Raw genomic sequence first — 16,877 nt, 5'->3', positions numbered from 1 at the left:
TAACCACCACCACCACCGCTGCTAACCGGGACTGTAAAACTGGCCCTTAGTAGTGTAGCAATCTGGCAAAAATGTTCTATCAAAATTTCATTTTCTTGGGCACACCAAGAAGATAATATGTAATCTTGCTTACCTGTTATTCCTGTTAGTCATTTATTTCCACTCTGGTAGTTTGAGTCTATGGATTCTACTAATAATTAAAACAATGCTTATCATTCACACACCCAATGAACCACATAAACAAACAGCGATTGGTATTCACCATTTGGTTTTATTTGGCTCAGCTCGTTTAGCCCTGCCTCCTTTTGTCTGTGGGAAAGTTATTTATTTCTCGATTCAATGGAAATTTCCCTGGCAGACACATCACATTCACTATGCATGCGTTCAAAATTCAACTTATTATTCTTTCAGAAATCAACTTAGAATGTGTTCAAAAATGTTCAAAAGCCAATAGGGATGCATTTCAAAATCATATGAATAATTCACAGATCAATGTGCGCTGGGTGCTAGGCGCTTTGTGAAACAAGGTTTTTTTTCCTTCAAGAATATGGATCTGGTGACCTCTGTAATTGCCACCTGGGGCAGACATTTTTATGAAAATCAGGTGAACGAATTGCAGGAGCATGTGTTTCATTTATTTATTTATTTATTTATTTTTTTTTTTTTGGATTTCAGTCCTTCAAAATTTCATTGTCTCCTTACTCTGAAGAGAGGTGCTGTAGTATGGAACTGGAGTTTCAATTCTTTCTTCGATAATGTGGACAATTTTTGCTTCTTCAGCCTTCCTACTTTTTCTAATTGGCGTAAAGAAACTACTTATTTTACTCATTTTGAAGAATGATTGCACTGATTTAAGGTAGACTTACTCAAAATAGATGTGAACAGCTCCCAACCATCATCTTGTAACAATTAAAACACCAATGAACAAGAAACACTTGGAAAGCAAGTGAACCGAGTGCAGCTTCTTGTTTCCAGTACCAACATATGAAATAAAAAGTGTGGGGGGCAACTTATAAGGAATAAAACTGGAAATTTCATTCACAATGATTGTGATATTTATAATACATTTTGCTCAAAATAATTTGAAAACTTTTTAAAATTAACGAAAAAAAGGTTACCTGTCATGTCTAACTGATGCCTGTTGTTGACACACAGGATTCAGGTTACCCATCAGTTTATCAAATCCTTGACAGATGACCCTGTAGTGAGATGCTGTTTAGTTTTTGGCAAGCCATGACTGTTTTAAACACAGAAAGGAAAGTGTTATGTAGTCTAAGGAACGACTGAAGAAAAAGGTGGGGGATAGTTAGATGGCACTTTACCACACGAAATTATTTTGCTTGCCTCAGTTCCAATTCTCGTATCATTATCATCACGTTTTGTTCATGAATATGAGTTTCATGGGACATCATGAATATTCAAGAAACTCAAGAGCTTGAAGTATCATAGTTTTGGTTTGTGTATCTTGAGAAAACTACTTGCTGATTTCCAAGATTATTCCAGTTTCTTCCAGTAACTATTTTTAATATTGTTTGTTATGGATTTACATTCTTCATGGTCCTTACACAAAACATGTGCTGGCAGCAGTAGAAACATCTGAAGTCACCTTCAAATGCCAAGTCTCTAAATTTTCTCAATAGTGTTTAATGAAAAGACATTGTCTTTCCTCCAGAGATTCCCATTTGAATTCATGAAGCATGTAGTACTTGTATCTTGATCATGCCTACTAGTAACAAATCCAGCACCGTGCTCTGAATTACTTAAATTGGTTGTTTCAGTCTGACCTGGTGGAGATCCCAAACACTCGAACAGTACTCAAGAATGGGACACACTAGTAGTCTACATGCTGTTTACATGTCAGCCACACTTTCTTAAAATTCATCCAATAAACTGAAGCTGACCATTCACCTTCCCTAGCACTGTCCTTACATGCTTATTCCATTCCGTATCGCCTTGAAAAGTTACACCTAAATGTTAAATTGAAGTGACTGTTTCAAGGCGCACACTACTAATGCTGTATTTGAATATTACGGGAGTATTTTTCCTACTCATCTTCATTAATTTACATCTTTCTGCATTTGGAGTAAGTGACCAGTTGTCACACTAATTAGAACTTTTGTCTAAGTCATACTGCATCCACCTACAGTCACTCATTGACAACACATTCCCGTACAATGTGGCGGTCCTTTCACACTTCCTTGGGGAATTGTGATACCCTTGTCTCTACCTAATCTGCATGCTTGGGTCTTTGTTAACAGTCTCCAGTGGGGCACCATGTCAGATGCTTTCTGGAAATCTATGAATATTGAATCTGTCCATTGCCCTTCAACTCCATGGTGTATCCCCCATACTTTTAGCTATTTCATACCCACCCACCCACACACACACACACACACACACACACACACACACACACACACACAGTCCATGCTACTCTATACTATGCATCCTCTTCTTCTTCTTCTTCTTCGATTAACTACTGCATCCTACATCCTTCTGAACCTGCTGACCGTATAGATCTCTTGGTCTCACTCTATGATTTTTGCCGCCTCCCCCCCCCCCCCTCCCCCACTTCCCTCATCCACTAAATTAGTGACCCCTTGATGTCTCAGAATGTGTCCTAACTTTTGATCAAGTTGTGCCACAATTCTATTCAGTACCACCACATTAATTAAATGATCTATCCTCCTAATCGAAGGTAATAAATTTCTCTTCTTCAGAAACCCTTTCCTTGCAATTGCCAATCTGCATGTTATATCCTCTCCATTTCGGCCATCAGTTGCTGGAAAAATAGCAAAATCATGTACTGCTTTCAGTGTCGTCTCCTAATCTGATTTCCTCAGCAGCACCTGATTTAATTTGATGACATTCCATTATCCTTATTTTGCTTTTGTTGATATTCATCTTATATCTTCCTTTTAAGACACTGTCCATTCCATTTAACTGCTCTTCCAAGGCCTTTGCTGTCTATGACAGAATAACAATGTCACTGGTGAACCTCAAATTTTTCTTCTTCTACTTGAAATTTTTCTTTGGTGTCCTTAACTGTTTGCTCAGTGTACAGGTTCATAAACATTGTGGATAGGCAACAACCCTGTGCCACTCCATTCTCAACCATTGCTTTCCTTTCATGTCCTTCAACTCTTGTAGCTGCCGTCTGGTTTCTGCACAGGTTGTAATAGACTGTCGCTCCCTGTATTTTACCCCTGATATCTTGGTATTCCAGTCAACATTGTTGAAAGTTTTCTCTAAGTTTGCAAACTGAGGTTTGCGTTTCCTTCACATATCTTCTAAGATTAGACAATCAGAAATAGCAGCACATATTTTGGTAACATTTTAAAGTGTGCAGCTGGGTTGATGATACCTTTTTTTCATCTGTCAAGCACTAGAAATAATGACCTTAAATTTGCTCCCTGACTGAAATCCAACCAGACTGAATTTAAGAACTGTTTGTGAATTACTCCTATTTACAACCATTTTTCCACTCTGTTATGTGCATTTTGTTCTGGGGCTCTCACTGCCAGTGCGTGAAATGTACATTGTACTTTTGACTGTGATGAATGAAGTGGCAAACAAGATCTTAATAACTGATTAACATATGGCAGACATTACTTAAACTGAATTATATTACTTAAATTGAATTATAATGCTTGTCACATCTGCAGAACGTACCAACTCTGCACGATGAATGTTAAGCAGAAGGAATTAGAGTGGATGCAAAACTGGGTGTGGATTATTTTGTTCCAATTTTACTTTGTTTTCTTAAGCAAGATTCAAACCAGTCATTTGTGAAACAAAACTCCATTTCAGAGGCGGGTAAGCTGGCGCTGAATTTGACGGGGACAGTGCAGGCAGACGGCACAGGCGGTACTGCGAGCATCCCGCAGGGCAGGAAGAAAGTGATAACTATCCGGGCGACACCCACATCGCCACTGCAGCAGAAACTGTACAGGAGCAATGTGGAGAAGCGCGGCCTGCCCGAACAGCCACAACAGCCCCGTGCCTCCGTCGCCTTACTGCCCCGGCGTGGCCGACCGCCGACTTCGACCGTAGCTGCCGTCAGCTACGCTCCCAACATCCTCAAGCGCACGGCGGCCCCCGTCGTGGTTTCGTCCGTCGCGTCGAGTGTCGGGGTTGCCGTCGTCTCGCCTACCGTGGTCACGGCTTCAAGTTCAAGTTCGAATCCCCCTGCGGCGAAGGTTTTGGTCAGGTCACCACCTGTGACAAAGGTCGTGGTAAGTTCAGTCTCTCTTTATGTATTATCACTGGGCAAAGAGTGTTAATGACTTTTTAACTGTCCTCATATGGGATGTGGATGTGGAGCAGGACAAGTTTTTTGACTTGACATTTTGGGAGCTCGCATACTGGAATGCTTGGTACGTCCTGATAGATTTCAGAAGTATGCTATGAAATGTGAACCAGTGTCATGCGGAATAGCTGACTGTGTCACAGGATGCACCGAGCAGGTTGTGTATTTGGATATAGCTCAGTAAGTCCAGATCATGTATTCCCTTTCCATTTGCATCTGAAGTGGTGGGGGAGGGGCTGGCAGATGAAGCAGAGCCTCTCCTCTGACACTGTGTACCCGCCAGTGGCCATAAGCTGCACTCTCTGTAATACAGTATACATGGTGTGTGAGACAAGTCATGAGACTGATTTGTTATCCACCAAAGCTTTTATTTTTTTGTTTTTGTTTTCAAACAATATTGTCCCCTCCAAAGTAGTTCCCTTTAGCAGCTATACACCGGCAGAATCATTCCCAGCCTCAGTAGCAGCACTGAGAGGCTTCAGTTAGTAGGACTGTTTACATCAGTCACATTCTTTTGAATGTTCTCCAGAGTCTCAACGTGATGTCCTTTTGAGGCATTTTTCAGTTTCAGGAAATCAAAAAATTCACAAGGACCCAGATCGGGTGAATAGAGTGGGACAGTACATATGTCTTTTTAGGTAAAATCTTTGGTGATGGAAGTGGACGTATGACAGGGGGCATTGTCATGATGCAGCATCCACTGGTCTAGTACCTTCCGCCGCGGAAGTCGAACACATGGCAGAACAAATGGACGTGGGCAGCCCATAGAGGGCTCCACCTCCGCGGCGGCTATTCCGCGCAGCGGCTCTCGCGCAGCGAGGGCGCCATCGCTAAGCCACGTGCAGACAGCGGCCAACAGCCGCTCCCTCCGGTTTCATATATAGGGACTGGTTCTGCCCTAGTCCAGCCAGTCTGGTACTCGCTCTGGATTTCGTTTCTATCTCGGCGGTACTGCGTTCTGGTCGTTGCTCATTGTTGACATTTGCCTGGCTCTGGTTCGGAGTGGATTTACGTTTGGTGTTCAGTGTTGTGGTTTCCACAAGCCTCCATTGTTTATCTCTTCCTTGTTGTGTCGCTCATAGTCGGTCGTGGTCGGTTGTTGTCAGTTGTCGTTGGTCTGTCATCCGACTTGTCTTGTGTTTACCCGGTGGTGCGTGCTCCACCGCCGGTGGCTTCCCCGCCTGGCGGCTCCGATCCGCAGCCCAAGGCGTTCCGGCTGTTGGTTGTGGTTACAACAACTGGTCTGAAATGTCCAGTCTCTCTCACTTCACCCTTTTCCTGAGCCTTTCTAGAACATCTTTGTAAAACACCTGATTGGCAGTTTGTGCTGGAGGAACAAATTCTTTATGCACGATACCCTTACTGTCAAAAAAGCAAATCGGCATTCTTTAGATCTTCGATTTGCTCATTTCAGTTTTTTTCGGCCGAGGAGATGTCTCAATGTGCCACTCCTCATTTTGCCACTTCGTCCAAAGACTGTACTCAAAACTCCAGGATCAATCACCTCTGATCACACGACTGAACCATTTGTGGTCATTGCCAATCCTCTTGAGAAGATCAATGGACATGTTTCTTCAATTGTCCTACTGCTCATCTGTGAGGTTTTTTGGCACCATTTTGACACAAACTTCTCGCACGTGCAAATCTTCAGTCAAAATTTGATGTATGGTGAAAGTGTTTAACGGGTCATTCGTCATCCTTATTGTTAAATGTTGGTCTAATATTACAAGAGCATGCACAAGTTTGAGTTTTCATCAGTATTTTAGGTTTGAGGTCTCCCTGAGTGAGGTTCATCTTCAGTGTGTTCTTGACCTTCCAAAAAGATTTGTGCCAGCGAAAAATATATGCTCTTGGTAGAAATGTTCCCGTGTGCTCTTGCTAGAAATGTTTCAGCTTTTCAAAGGCCACAGGTGTGGATACCCCAAGTTTAACACAAAACTTGATTGTCTAACATTGCTCTCAGTACTGCTATTCCATTTTCGTAATATGCAGTAAAAATACACAACTTTATCAATGGTGCTCTCAAAAGTCCCGTTATGGCTGAACGGAGCTGAAACTCAGAGCATCTGGAAGCAATGAACACCCCAGTCTACACAAGTAGAACAACATAGCCTTGCCGGATTGCTTGTAGGGATCAGTGTCCACCCTCATTCCTTTTGGTGGCATCTTTTTAATACTATCACTGTCATATGTGAATTGATGAACGTTATCTGTAAATGGTTTCTTGTGTTGTTATCAGTTAAGCCTTTTTCACAGTTGTGGATTCTTATGTTTCCTACTTGTTATAGATTTCTTGCAGTGCATCGCCATCACCATTACCAACAGAGTTGTTTGCATTGCCGCTACTGTTGCTATTACTTGTGCATCTTCTTCACCAAGAACTTCCATTAAGCTGGAAAATTCGATATTTCAAACATTCTCAGTAGTTCATCAGTGGAACAAGACATTTTATGGCATTTACAATGTCATGCTGCCCACTTGTTGATAGTTCAAGGTCCATTTTAGCTAAAACCACTTAAGTTTGCATATATGATAAAGTAAATCCCACTGTTTGCACCAAAATATAAATTAGCAGTCAACTTTATAATATGAGGGTTGTGCAGAAACTAAGTTCCGATCGGCTGTGAAATGGAAACCACTGCGAAAATCCGGTAAAGCTTTGCGCAGATGTGTTGGGCAGTGTCTCTAGTATGCCTGTTGGTCGTGTCGGGTCACTCTTTTCAGTTTTGAGTGAACACTGAGCACATAAAGATGCATAGGGAATAGCGTCTCCCGCCAAGTATGAGGGCCTGGTTAGAGATGTCGCCTGCATCATGCAGCCCATATAACACAACCGTCGAGCAGTTCCTTCTTCGTGCCAATTCTCAGCCGCACACTGCAGGGGCAATGAAGACACTCCTTGCAGGGTTTACGATGAGAAATGTTTGATCACCCACAATACAGTCCATCATTGGCTCCCCCCTGAGTCTCATCTCTGCTCACAAGAACTGCTGTCTATGAAGACAAAATTTTTCCACAGACAATGAGTTGCAGAGCAGTGAAGATAATTGGCCGTAAGCACAGGCGGCTGCTTTCTATAATGAGGATATTGGAAGGTTGATACAACACTATGACAACACTCGAATTTGGAGCGGCGACTATGTAGAGCAGTAGGTAGAAGGTGTACCTAACTGTTGCAGATGAAACATTCCTGGTTTTCACTGTGGTTTCCATTTCGCAACCGACTGGAACTTACTTTCTGGACAACCCTTGTATATGTAGAGGGATGTTGAAATTTTGTAAGAATTAATAAGAAAAACTCTATTGAAGGTAAAGTTACAGAACACAAAATTCTAGCTGCTGGGCTAGTAGTGTAGGTGATTTACTATATACCAGTATCATTTCAGTCAAAAATACAAATTTATGCACAATACTGCAGTATATACAGCTCTAAACAGAGCGGAGTGTGTGGCTTCCAACGGGCACACAGCAACATGCTTTGGAGTCTGCTGTGTCTGGAGGCAGCCTTGTGGCAGTTGACATGTCAAATGTCTACAATATAATTTTGTGTTTGCAGTCCATATGTGATGTGGATGCCGAGAAATGTAGTATATGCCTAGATTCCTCATTTAATACTAGTCTTCTGTAAGTAGGATTTTTCAGATTAGTTATTTACATGTTTCTTCATGTGTCTGCCAATTCTACTTTTTTTGGCATAGCTGTGCCACTCTCCCATTAGTTTGACAAGCCTCTGACCATTCATGCTGCTGTTCCTTTTGTTGTTCAATCCCTACCAGTAGTCCTATTTAGTACATACGACACACATCTGAATGATATTTTGGGATCGGTTTCTGTAAGTGGATTCCTTAGTAGATTGACAAAATTTCCCCCATTGCTACCAACTGCTTTACCTACAACACAGCCTGTGTGATCATTCCGTTTTGTACCATTTCAAACTGTTATAGCGAGGTATTTGTATGAGTTGAATTTTCAGTTGTGACTCATAGATATTTTATTCTTAGGATACCGATTTTTGCATATTTTGAAGTGCTCAATTTATTTACCTTTGAAGGCAAGTTGACTATCTTTGTACCACTTTGAAATTTAATTAAGTTCAAGATCTTACTGAGTATTTGCACAGATTTTTTTTTTTTTTTACTTTTGTCCTCACTAAAAGTGAGTCTCTCTCCTCTGGGTGTCGGGGTTGTTTTTATTTTATTTCTCTCTCTCTCTCTCTCTCTCTCTCTCTCTCTCTCTCTCTCTTTTGCAATTCTACCTCACAATATGTTAGTTTTGTCAATTGAATCTTCCTTTCACACAAATTACATAATGAATTATGACAACCAGTCACCATATTGTTGTGCAGTTGAAAGTCATGGAAACAAGAATGACTTTTTTACACCTCAACTATAACATGAGTTGTTACCTTTAGTATAGATTACTGGTTTTGACAATTCTCTGTTACCATCTTCGGGTCTATGTTACATCATGACACAATCTTCTCCTTTAGTGCAGTAAGTGGTGCTATACATTGTATGTCCGTGTTGGTATCGTGAGCTAGAGTAGAATCAATTTCAAAATGACAGTTATGTACACAAACGTGTGCCGACTACAGTTGCTCACATTCGTCACCACTTTACAAAGTAAATTGACATGCTGACTTCTAGTGTAGCTCATGATATGAACATGGACATACATTGTACAGCACCACTTACTGTACTAAAGGAGAAGATTGTCATGATGTAAACATAGACCCAAATATGGCTACAGATAATTGCTGAAACCATTAATCTATATGAATAAATGATTTTAGGCATCTTCGCAATTCAAAATTTATTCATTGTTCATAGTACTTCAGATTACCCCCACACCGATGATGTAAGGAGAGTATATATTTGTATTCCACACTGAACTTTCCAGTAGCATACAAAATGGTTAAAATATTTGTCATACAACAGTTGAAGCCATGTTGTTGGTCTCAGCTTCTGCCGTTCCCATGTGGTATGCCAAACAGCTACTTTACACACATTTTGCTCAATGTTTGTGTGCTGTGAGTGGTTCTTCAATGATTAACCATAACTAACCATCATACCATCATCTGACAGTGACTCTTCCCCACTAATGTTAATTTTCTAATATCAACATCTCTGCAATTATTAGAAGAAGTAGAGATGTGAGTATGAAAGAGAATAACGAAATAAATAAATAATGTCACTGATTAACGTGTTACAAAAAGAAAAATCAAGCTAGTTTGGTATCTGATTCGAGATGTTAAAAAAAAAAACGAAGAGACATTTAGTGGATGACGATGATGATGATGATGATGATGATTAGTAAATGCCAATAAACCTCCAATTCTTTAAAGAACCAAACTCCCACATATAAAACAGCTTCAAGTGTTTGTTTACTTCACAGGTAGTGTAATTTTGGAGGTACATTCAGTGGTATATGTGGGTACTGTCCGCAAACTGTGTTGTGAATAGTCAGTAGGAAATAAGTTATTAATTCAAGTGTCATGCCTGATGTTGAAGTTAGACTGCATGAGCAGTGAAAATTTAGTAAGGGATAAACCTTTTTACTTTCATCACTAACAAAAGATTTCATAAAGGTTTGAAATTACATGTAAAGTTTGTTGGAAGTCACTAAGTGCTCTCATTCTCAAATATTGTACAAATAAAGTCCAGGTATTAGTGTGCTGTCACTTGAACTGTTGCTAGACAAACACAGTTTCTAACTGTAATACTTACCCTATTGTGTTAAGCTTTTCACATAAGATTATACATGTTAATGAGTAGGTTATGACAGCATTTTACATTTGGTCAATAATTACATGAAATACTGAAAAATAACTTGTCGGCTTTGGAAGCCATTAGATAGGCGACCTGCAACTGGTACTGGGTTCCGGGTAGTAGCTCACCGATGCTACTGGCAGTACCAGACTAATTTTAGCACATGCCTCACTAATCTCTCTCTTCTCCTGGGAAGTGTCCTTCTGTTTTGTACCATTCTTACTGTTTAATCTTAACATTTACTGGATCCCCCATAAATTTGTATAGGTCGCACACTTTAACTTGGATCCCGAGCGGAAAATGCCGAGAGTGGAAGCTCACAATCAACTCGTAGCGCATTGGCAGTACGGCAAGCCCCACCTCCTCCTATCGGGGCAGCTGGATTACAAATTATAAAAGAAATGAACATGTTTCACAGTAGTGACATGAAACTTGATGGGGTCACTAGAAGAACTTGGTACAACATCTTCACTCATTTTTGTAAATATTGATGATTTCTAGAGATGAAAACCACACAGGAATTGACACTTGGATTTACAAAGGCTATTTATTGCCATGCCAAACAAGTCTGTTACAGAGCTATGGTTAGCAACAAGCATAAACATTCTGGAGTGGCACGAACTCAGTTGACTTTCACCGATCAGAGAGGAACCACGTTAGTTGTGGAAAGGACTGAGTGCTACACACCTTAAAGATGACATGTTGAGTCGCAACAGGCACAATAAAAAGACTGTCACACATTAAGCTTTCAGCCGTCCCATCCTTCCCCCTCCTTTGCAGCCATGGAAACACAGTTTTTCATGACATGGTCAGCAGACTTCTTGTTACATTAGCATACTATCTGAGTGTGGATTCTGATTTTTTTTTAATCTATAGGCACAATTTTAAAACTAACTCCTACAAATTCATCATGCACTTTATCTTTCAATGTTACCCCTAATCACCTATCCTAACCTCTGCATCTTTATTATATGGAGTTTCTGTTCCTGAGGGTATTTTTTTTTATTATTTTAATTTTTTTTATGTCCAGACTTCACCGCCATACAATAGTTACAGTTACAATCTTATACCTGTTTTATAAATTTTATCTCTGGTTTTTGTGGCCATTTTTGTATTACGCTGACTCGCATATGCCTTTTGTTCAAATTGTGTCAATTATGTCAGTTGATCTTTTCTGTGATATTATTGATCCCAGGTATTTAAAAGTTTTAACTCTCAGAAGTGTGATTTTGTTGTGGTCCCCAGTTCAAAGCTCACCATGTTACTCTACCCAGTGTGAGCCTCATCATCTCCAAATAACTGCTGCAAACTACATCCTTCTGAATCTGCTTACTGTATTCATCTGTTGGTGTCCCTCCAGTTTTTATTCCCCCCCTCCCACACACATTCTTCCTTCCAATACCAAATTGGTGATCCCTTGATGTCCCAGAATGCTACTTTCTCCTACCCCTTCTTTTGATCATATTGTGCCACAAATTTCTTGTTACCCAAATTCTGTTCAGTTCCTCCTCATTAGTTATGTCATATATTCACCTAATCTTCAATATTCTTCTGTAGCACCAAATTTTGAAAGATTCTATCCTCTTGTATAAACTATTTACTGTCGATGTTTCACATCTGTACATGACTACACTACATACAAATACTTTCAGACAATATTTCCTGACACTTAAATCAATATTCGAAGGTAACAAATTTTTCTTGTTCAGAAACACTTTCTTTGTCATTGCCAATCTGTGTTTTATATCTCTCTCTACATTGGCCATCATCAGTTATTTTGCTGTCCATATAGGAAAACTCATGTACTACTTTCAGTGTCGCATTTCCTAATATGATTCCCTCAGCATCACTTGATTTAATTTGACTATATTTTGTTATCTTTATTTTTCTTTTGTTGATGTTCATCTTGTATACTCATTTCAAGACACTGTCCATTCCATTCAACTGCTCTTCTAAGTCCTTTGAAGAGTTTTGTCATGTCAGTTTTCCCAACTCTAACCGTAGTTCTGAAGAAATGTCTACTGCCGGGGCCTTGTTCCGACACAGTCTTTCAGTGCTCTGTCAGATTCTTCTCACAGTGTCATATCTTCCATTTCATGTTCATCTATGTCCTCTTCCACTTCTATAATATTGCTGTGAAGTTCATTTCCCTTGTGTAGACCACCTATACGCTCCTTTCACCTTTCCCTCCTTTGCTTAAGGGACACAGACACATTCAATAATATTGTCAAACCGTTAAGATACTGACAGTCCGAGGGCGCGTATTGACGTCTTGTCAGTGCTAGAAATATCGACGAACAGTATAGAAGGCCCTCAAAATATTCCCCATATTGTCAACATACTGAACATGTGAGGCCAAGTATTGATGGTTGGACAATATTCTCAGTTCAGATGTTGACAGAGCTTCATCAGCCAGCCAATCGGTGTTAGTGCAAACTGTTTATTTTTGCAACTCACCTTTGTGCATATCGTGCCACAGATTCAATTTTTTCAAGTACCGGTAATGTTTTAACACAAAACAATTGTAATAAACCTGTGTGAGGGTAGTCGTTGTTTGTACCAGTACCACTTTAGGGTCATCAAGTACAATACCTGCGATTTGTGTGTCATCGGGGCAGAAGCTGCGCATCACCGAGTGCTTTCCCTCATACCCTACCATCACGTTGCAGTATTTGGGCAATGTTCTGTCAAGTTCTCTGAGAGGTGCGATGGCATTCTCTTTCAAAATTCTGGCTGTAACGTAAGTTTACACAAATGAACTCGTCACTAATTCTGCTCTACCAAACAGGTCAACGGAAGTAGCAGTGAGGCACAGTTGACGGACCTCGCCACAATCACACGGCAGCTGGAGGAGGCACGCCGGGAGGCAGAGGCGTACAAACTGCTGCTGAGCAAGAAGGAGCGCGAGGCAGAGCTCTACCGTCAGCAGCTGCAGTCGATAGCACAGCAGTCTCAGTGACCACAGGCCCGGACGTGGTCTGATGCCCGCTGACGTCCGCCATTCCCTAAAACGTACGTGGGTCGACCTCGGCCCGCCACTTCCTCTTATGGGCAGGATCGCGTGTCATCTCCGGCTGGCGCTGACAGAGACCTCGCCACTGCGGACCCTACGAGTGGAGTGCCAGTTTCCGAAGTGAGGTCACTTTCAAGTGGCACAGCAGCAATTGACTTGTCTTGCCCGAAAGACTGACACTGTCAGTTGCCCCCTCCCCCAGATCTTCCCAACACATTTATGTGCGTGCGTGAAGGAGAGAGAGATTGATCTCGTGTGACTCGCGTAAAACAAGATAAATGCAAAATACACATAGAAGATAACTGTGGAAATTAAGTGATTTACCTCATTGGTGGCAGGTTATTTGTGTTACTGTGTTGATAGACTAATGAAAGAACTAATGTACATGTTCAACAGTCAGAATCTCCAAACTTGTGTCAAGCCGTTGGTGCAGTGGAAAGCATCCGACAATAGTAGTTCCTACTTGATTTTAATCAGTATACTGTGTTGTGCATTTAATACAGAAAAAGAGGCTTAACAAAATGGTGTGTTGGGTGAACTTTGATACCTCTTTTTTCTATTAGTTAAATTGTTAAAAGGACTTTTTCTTCAAATGATGTTACTTCTTATCCTTCATTTTCTTGTTGTTTCCAGATTTTTTTCTGCAGGCTATTTCATTGATATTGGCAGCAGAACTGGAAATGCCAAACTTAAATTTCTTATTCCCCCTCCCAAAGCTGTTTCTCGGCAACTGAATAAAAAGCATTTATTTACAGGTGGTAATGGAAACTGTTTGAAATTTTGGATAATTTATTTTAACCATTTATCTAGAACATTTGCAGCAGTCTGGGGACCAATGTTGTACTTATTTATACATTTTTGTGGCTGCTATTAACCCTTTCCACTCTTTCTTTAGACATGGCGCTTTGTATTTGACAAGAACAGCAGATTCAGTCTTCCCTTCCTGCAATCCTCCAGCAGTTGAACATTGGGTGGTTTGTGTATGTTGATGCTGTTAAGTGCCTCCTGTAATAGCAATTTCCAAGTTTTCAGTGGGATGAATATTTTTGTTATGAGCTAAGTTCATATTTAGTGTACAGCATGAGAGCCACAATCTATACTTCTAGTCACTTTTTTCTGGATGTCTATATTTGATACCTAAAAATACTGCACTATTTGTGTTAGTAAAAAAGTGCATGATTAAGTTGTTCTGAAGAATTTCATTTTTTACGCTGAATTATAGTGCAAATCAAATGTGTATTTTAACTATTAATGTTGAAGCATTTAACTGATGTATAACTCATCAAAATTATAATTTTATTTTTTGATAATGTTGTATTGTAGCTAACAGTTTAAATAATACAAATGTTTAATTTTGCTTTGTATTGTTTCTTAGTCTCCTTCTTCTTGCACTGTTTTTTGGCAGTGTCGTGGTCTGTTACTTTGCAAATGAAACAGATTTGAATAAAGTTTATGCACTTGATTACAGCAGCTAGAGATAAAATAAAATTTTACTGCTCCATATTCTATTGGAAGGTTTGTTATGGCTCACAAAGTGGAGAGTACACACTGAGATGACGATGCCATTTGTTAAACGAACTTATGTTGTGACACAGCAACAACACTTTATATTGAACCTTCTCTGTCGATCTGACCTGGTGAATTATAAACCAACTATAAGTAATAATGAATGAATCGCCAGATTTCTGTGCAGATAAGAATGTTTCTTCTGCTGTGGTCTCAACACCTGAATTAGAGCTGTTAGCATAAAAAGGCTAAGTATGAAAAAGAATTTTCTGTTTTAGCAAGTGCCAACCTGTCTTCCTGAAACATCAGGTAAAATGTTAACATCCAGTATGTGTGAAGAATAAACCACTGGAACATTGTTCATCATTTTGCAGTACTTCACAAATATGTCGACTGATAAAAACAGATCTTTCACTGTAGACAAGTGAAATTGTAAATGTGGGGTGTTCTTTGTATTAGGAATTGATGTTTCTTAAATAAATGAAATGGAAATTTGAAAGTAATTTTTCTTGCCTATGTATTATGTGACAATGATTTCCCACACCCGCTTTCTAATGCTAAACGAAATCAGCTTATGCCTTTGTCTCAAAATATAGCATACCTCTGCAGAAATTCCAAATACATACAGCACTCTACAGATTTAGAACAACAGGTTTCTTCTTCAGAGAGAGCAGATATATGGATCTGGGGGACGAGGACAGGTCATTAAGAGAGTAAGAATGACCAACTGTCATGAGGTGCTGAAAAAATGAGGTGGAGAGTGAGTAAAAAAAAAGTGTTAAAACTATAACACATACCAATACAGGAAACTAGGTAATGTTAGATTAAAACTGGACCTCATTCCGTCACCCTGGGACCCAACGTCTGTTAGCTTATTTCTAAGGTTATTACAATTCCCCTCCACACTCTGTTTCCATAATTCCTTGTCATTTACTCTTTTACTCTCCTCCAGTATTCTTTCATCTTTTCATCATTTCCCCTTTTTTTTTCTTTCTTCAGGCCACTTCACATCTGGATCTTACTGCTTCTGGCTTGAAATCCTAAATTCCTCCGGAAATTCTCCTTTCTACTGTCTCTTCTGCTTTTATGTTGTGTATTTCTGAATCTTTTTTAACTTCGTCGGCCTAGTTCGTTAGATTCCCCCCCCCCCCCCCCCCCCCCCAAATAGATTCCTGGAGAGCGTGTTGTCCAGTCTTCTTTTCTTTTTCTTCTGAATGTTGATATTTGCTTTTTATTGGATCTAAATTTTTTTAAATTCTTATTCCTAATATTTTTAGTGTGTCTAATTTATAATTTAGTGCTAGACATTCACTTGCATAGATGAATTCTGAATTCACTACCATATTTGCATCCTATGCACTCCTTACTGCATCTGTTCTGTATTGTTCAATAGGCTCTTTCCATTTTTGCATCCTTTTTTTAAAATGGCTTTTGGACTTCATCCGTGTAGCTAACCTCACAATGATTTCTTAACATTTAAATGTGTAGCAGTCTGAACCATTAAAATACAATTATCTGTTACATTAATTCAATCCTAAATTAAGTCAGTGGTCTAAAAAGGAAGGAAGGAAGGAAGGTTGGTGTTCAACTTCTCATCAACAACAAGGTCATTAGACAAGAAAATTAAGATACATTCATTAATATGAATGACCCGTTCTCTGGATACTTCAACTTTTTGATCTTTTCTGTTTGACCAATGTCAAACTAAAAACTTTGGTGCATTTTTTGTGTTGGTAATAAATTTAGTTGTCTGTGAAGAGATCCTTAACCACACAATGCCCCAAAAAAATACATCGGGTCGAAAAGGTTCACCAGTGACAGTGAAATATATTGAAAAAATTATCTCACTCATTTAACTGTGTGAAATTCATTATTTCCTGTTTCCATTTGGCAACATCATGCATTCGGACAGGACTCACTCTTCAACAAACAACACTTTTGTGCATGTCAAACAAGGAAATCTTTGAACAAATACATTTTATGACTCAACCATTCCGGCTCGAGATGCTGGAGCAACCAAAGTAAGTAGCAATCTTACCTTTTCCTACTTTGTAAATATTTTGTGAAGGTTTAGTTATGAATTTAAATTTTGTATTACTGATCTGCAATGACTTTTAAAGCCATATATTTCTTTGAAATAAATCAGAAGACTTAAATTGCTCTAAATGATATTTAGTGAAACAGTTACTGTTTTTGTTACAGGACAGTTCCACATTACATTTTTGCACTTTACAATGGTATAACCTTTGTAATTTTATTTTTTGCACGTATCTGTTATCTA

General features: G+C 39.5%; 1 protein-coding gene across 2 annotated transcripts in view; it reads left to right on the top strand.

The window, feature by feature from the left end:
* The window catches only part of LOC124552631 (GA-binding protein subunit beta-1-like), a 97,977-nt gene extending 82,904 nt beyond the window's left edge, over nt 1-15,073 (top strand). For both annotated transcript variants that reach the window (XM_047126957.1, XM_047126956.1), the window contains exons 9-10: nt 3,811-4,235; nt 12,866-15,073. In XM_047126957.1, the coding sequence (XP_046982913.1) occupies nt 3,811-4,235; nt 12,866-13,036 (596 nt within the window). In that variant the 3' untranslated portion in view covers nt 13,037-15,073. The remainder of the gene's footprint in view (nt 1-3,810; nt 4,236-12,865) is intronic.
* Nucleotides 15,074-16,877: the final 1,804 nt, after the last annotated feature.

Source organism: Schistocerca americana, chromosome 10, assembly GCF_021461395.2.
Source record: "Schistocerca americana isolate TAMUIC-IGC-003095 chromosome 10, iqSchAmer2.1, whole genome shotgun sequence".
Taxonomy (NCBI): domain Eukaryota; kingdom Metazoa; phylum Arthropoda; class Insecta; order Orthoptera; family Acrididae; genus Schistocerca; species Schistocerca americana.
Note: the sequence above shows the minus strand (reverse complement) of the source record. Positions and strands in the feature narration are given on the sequence as shown.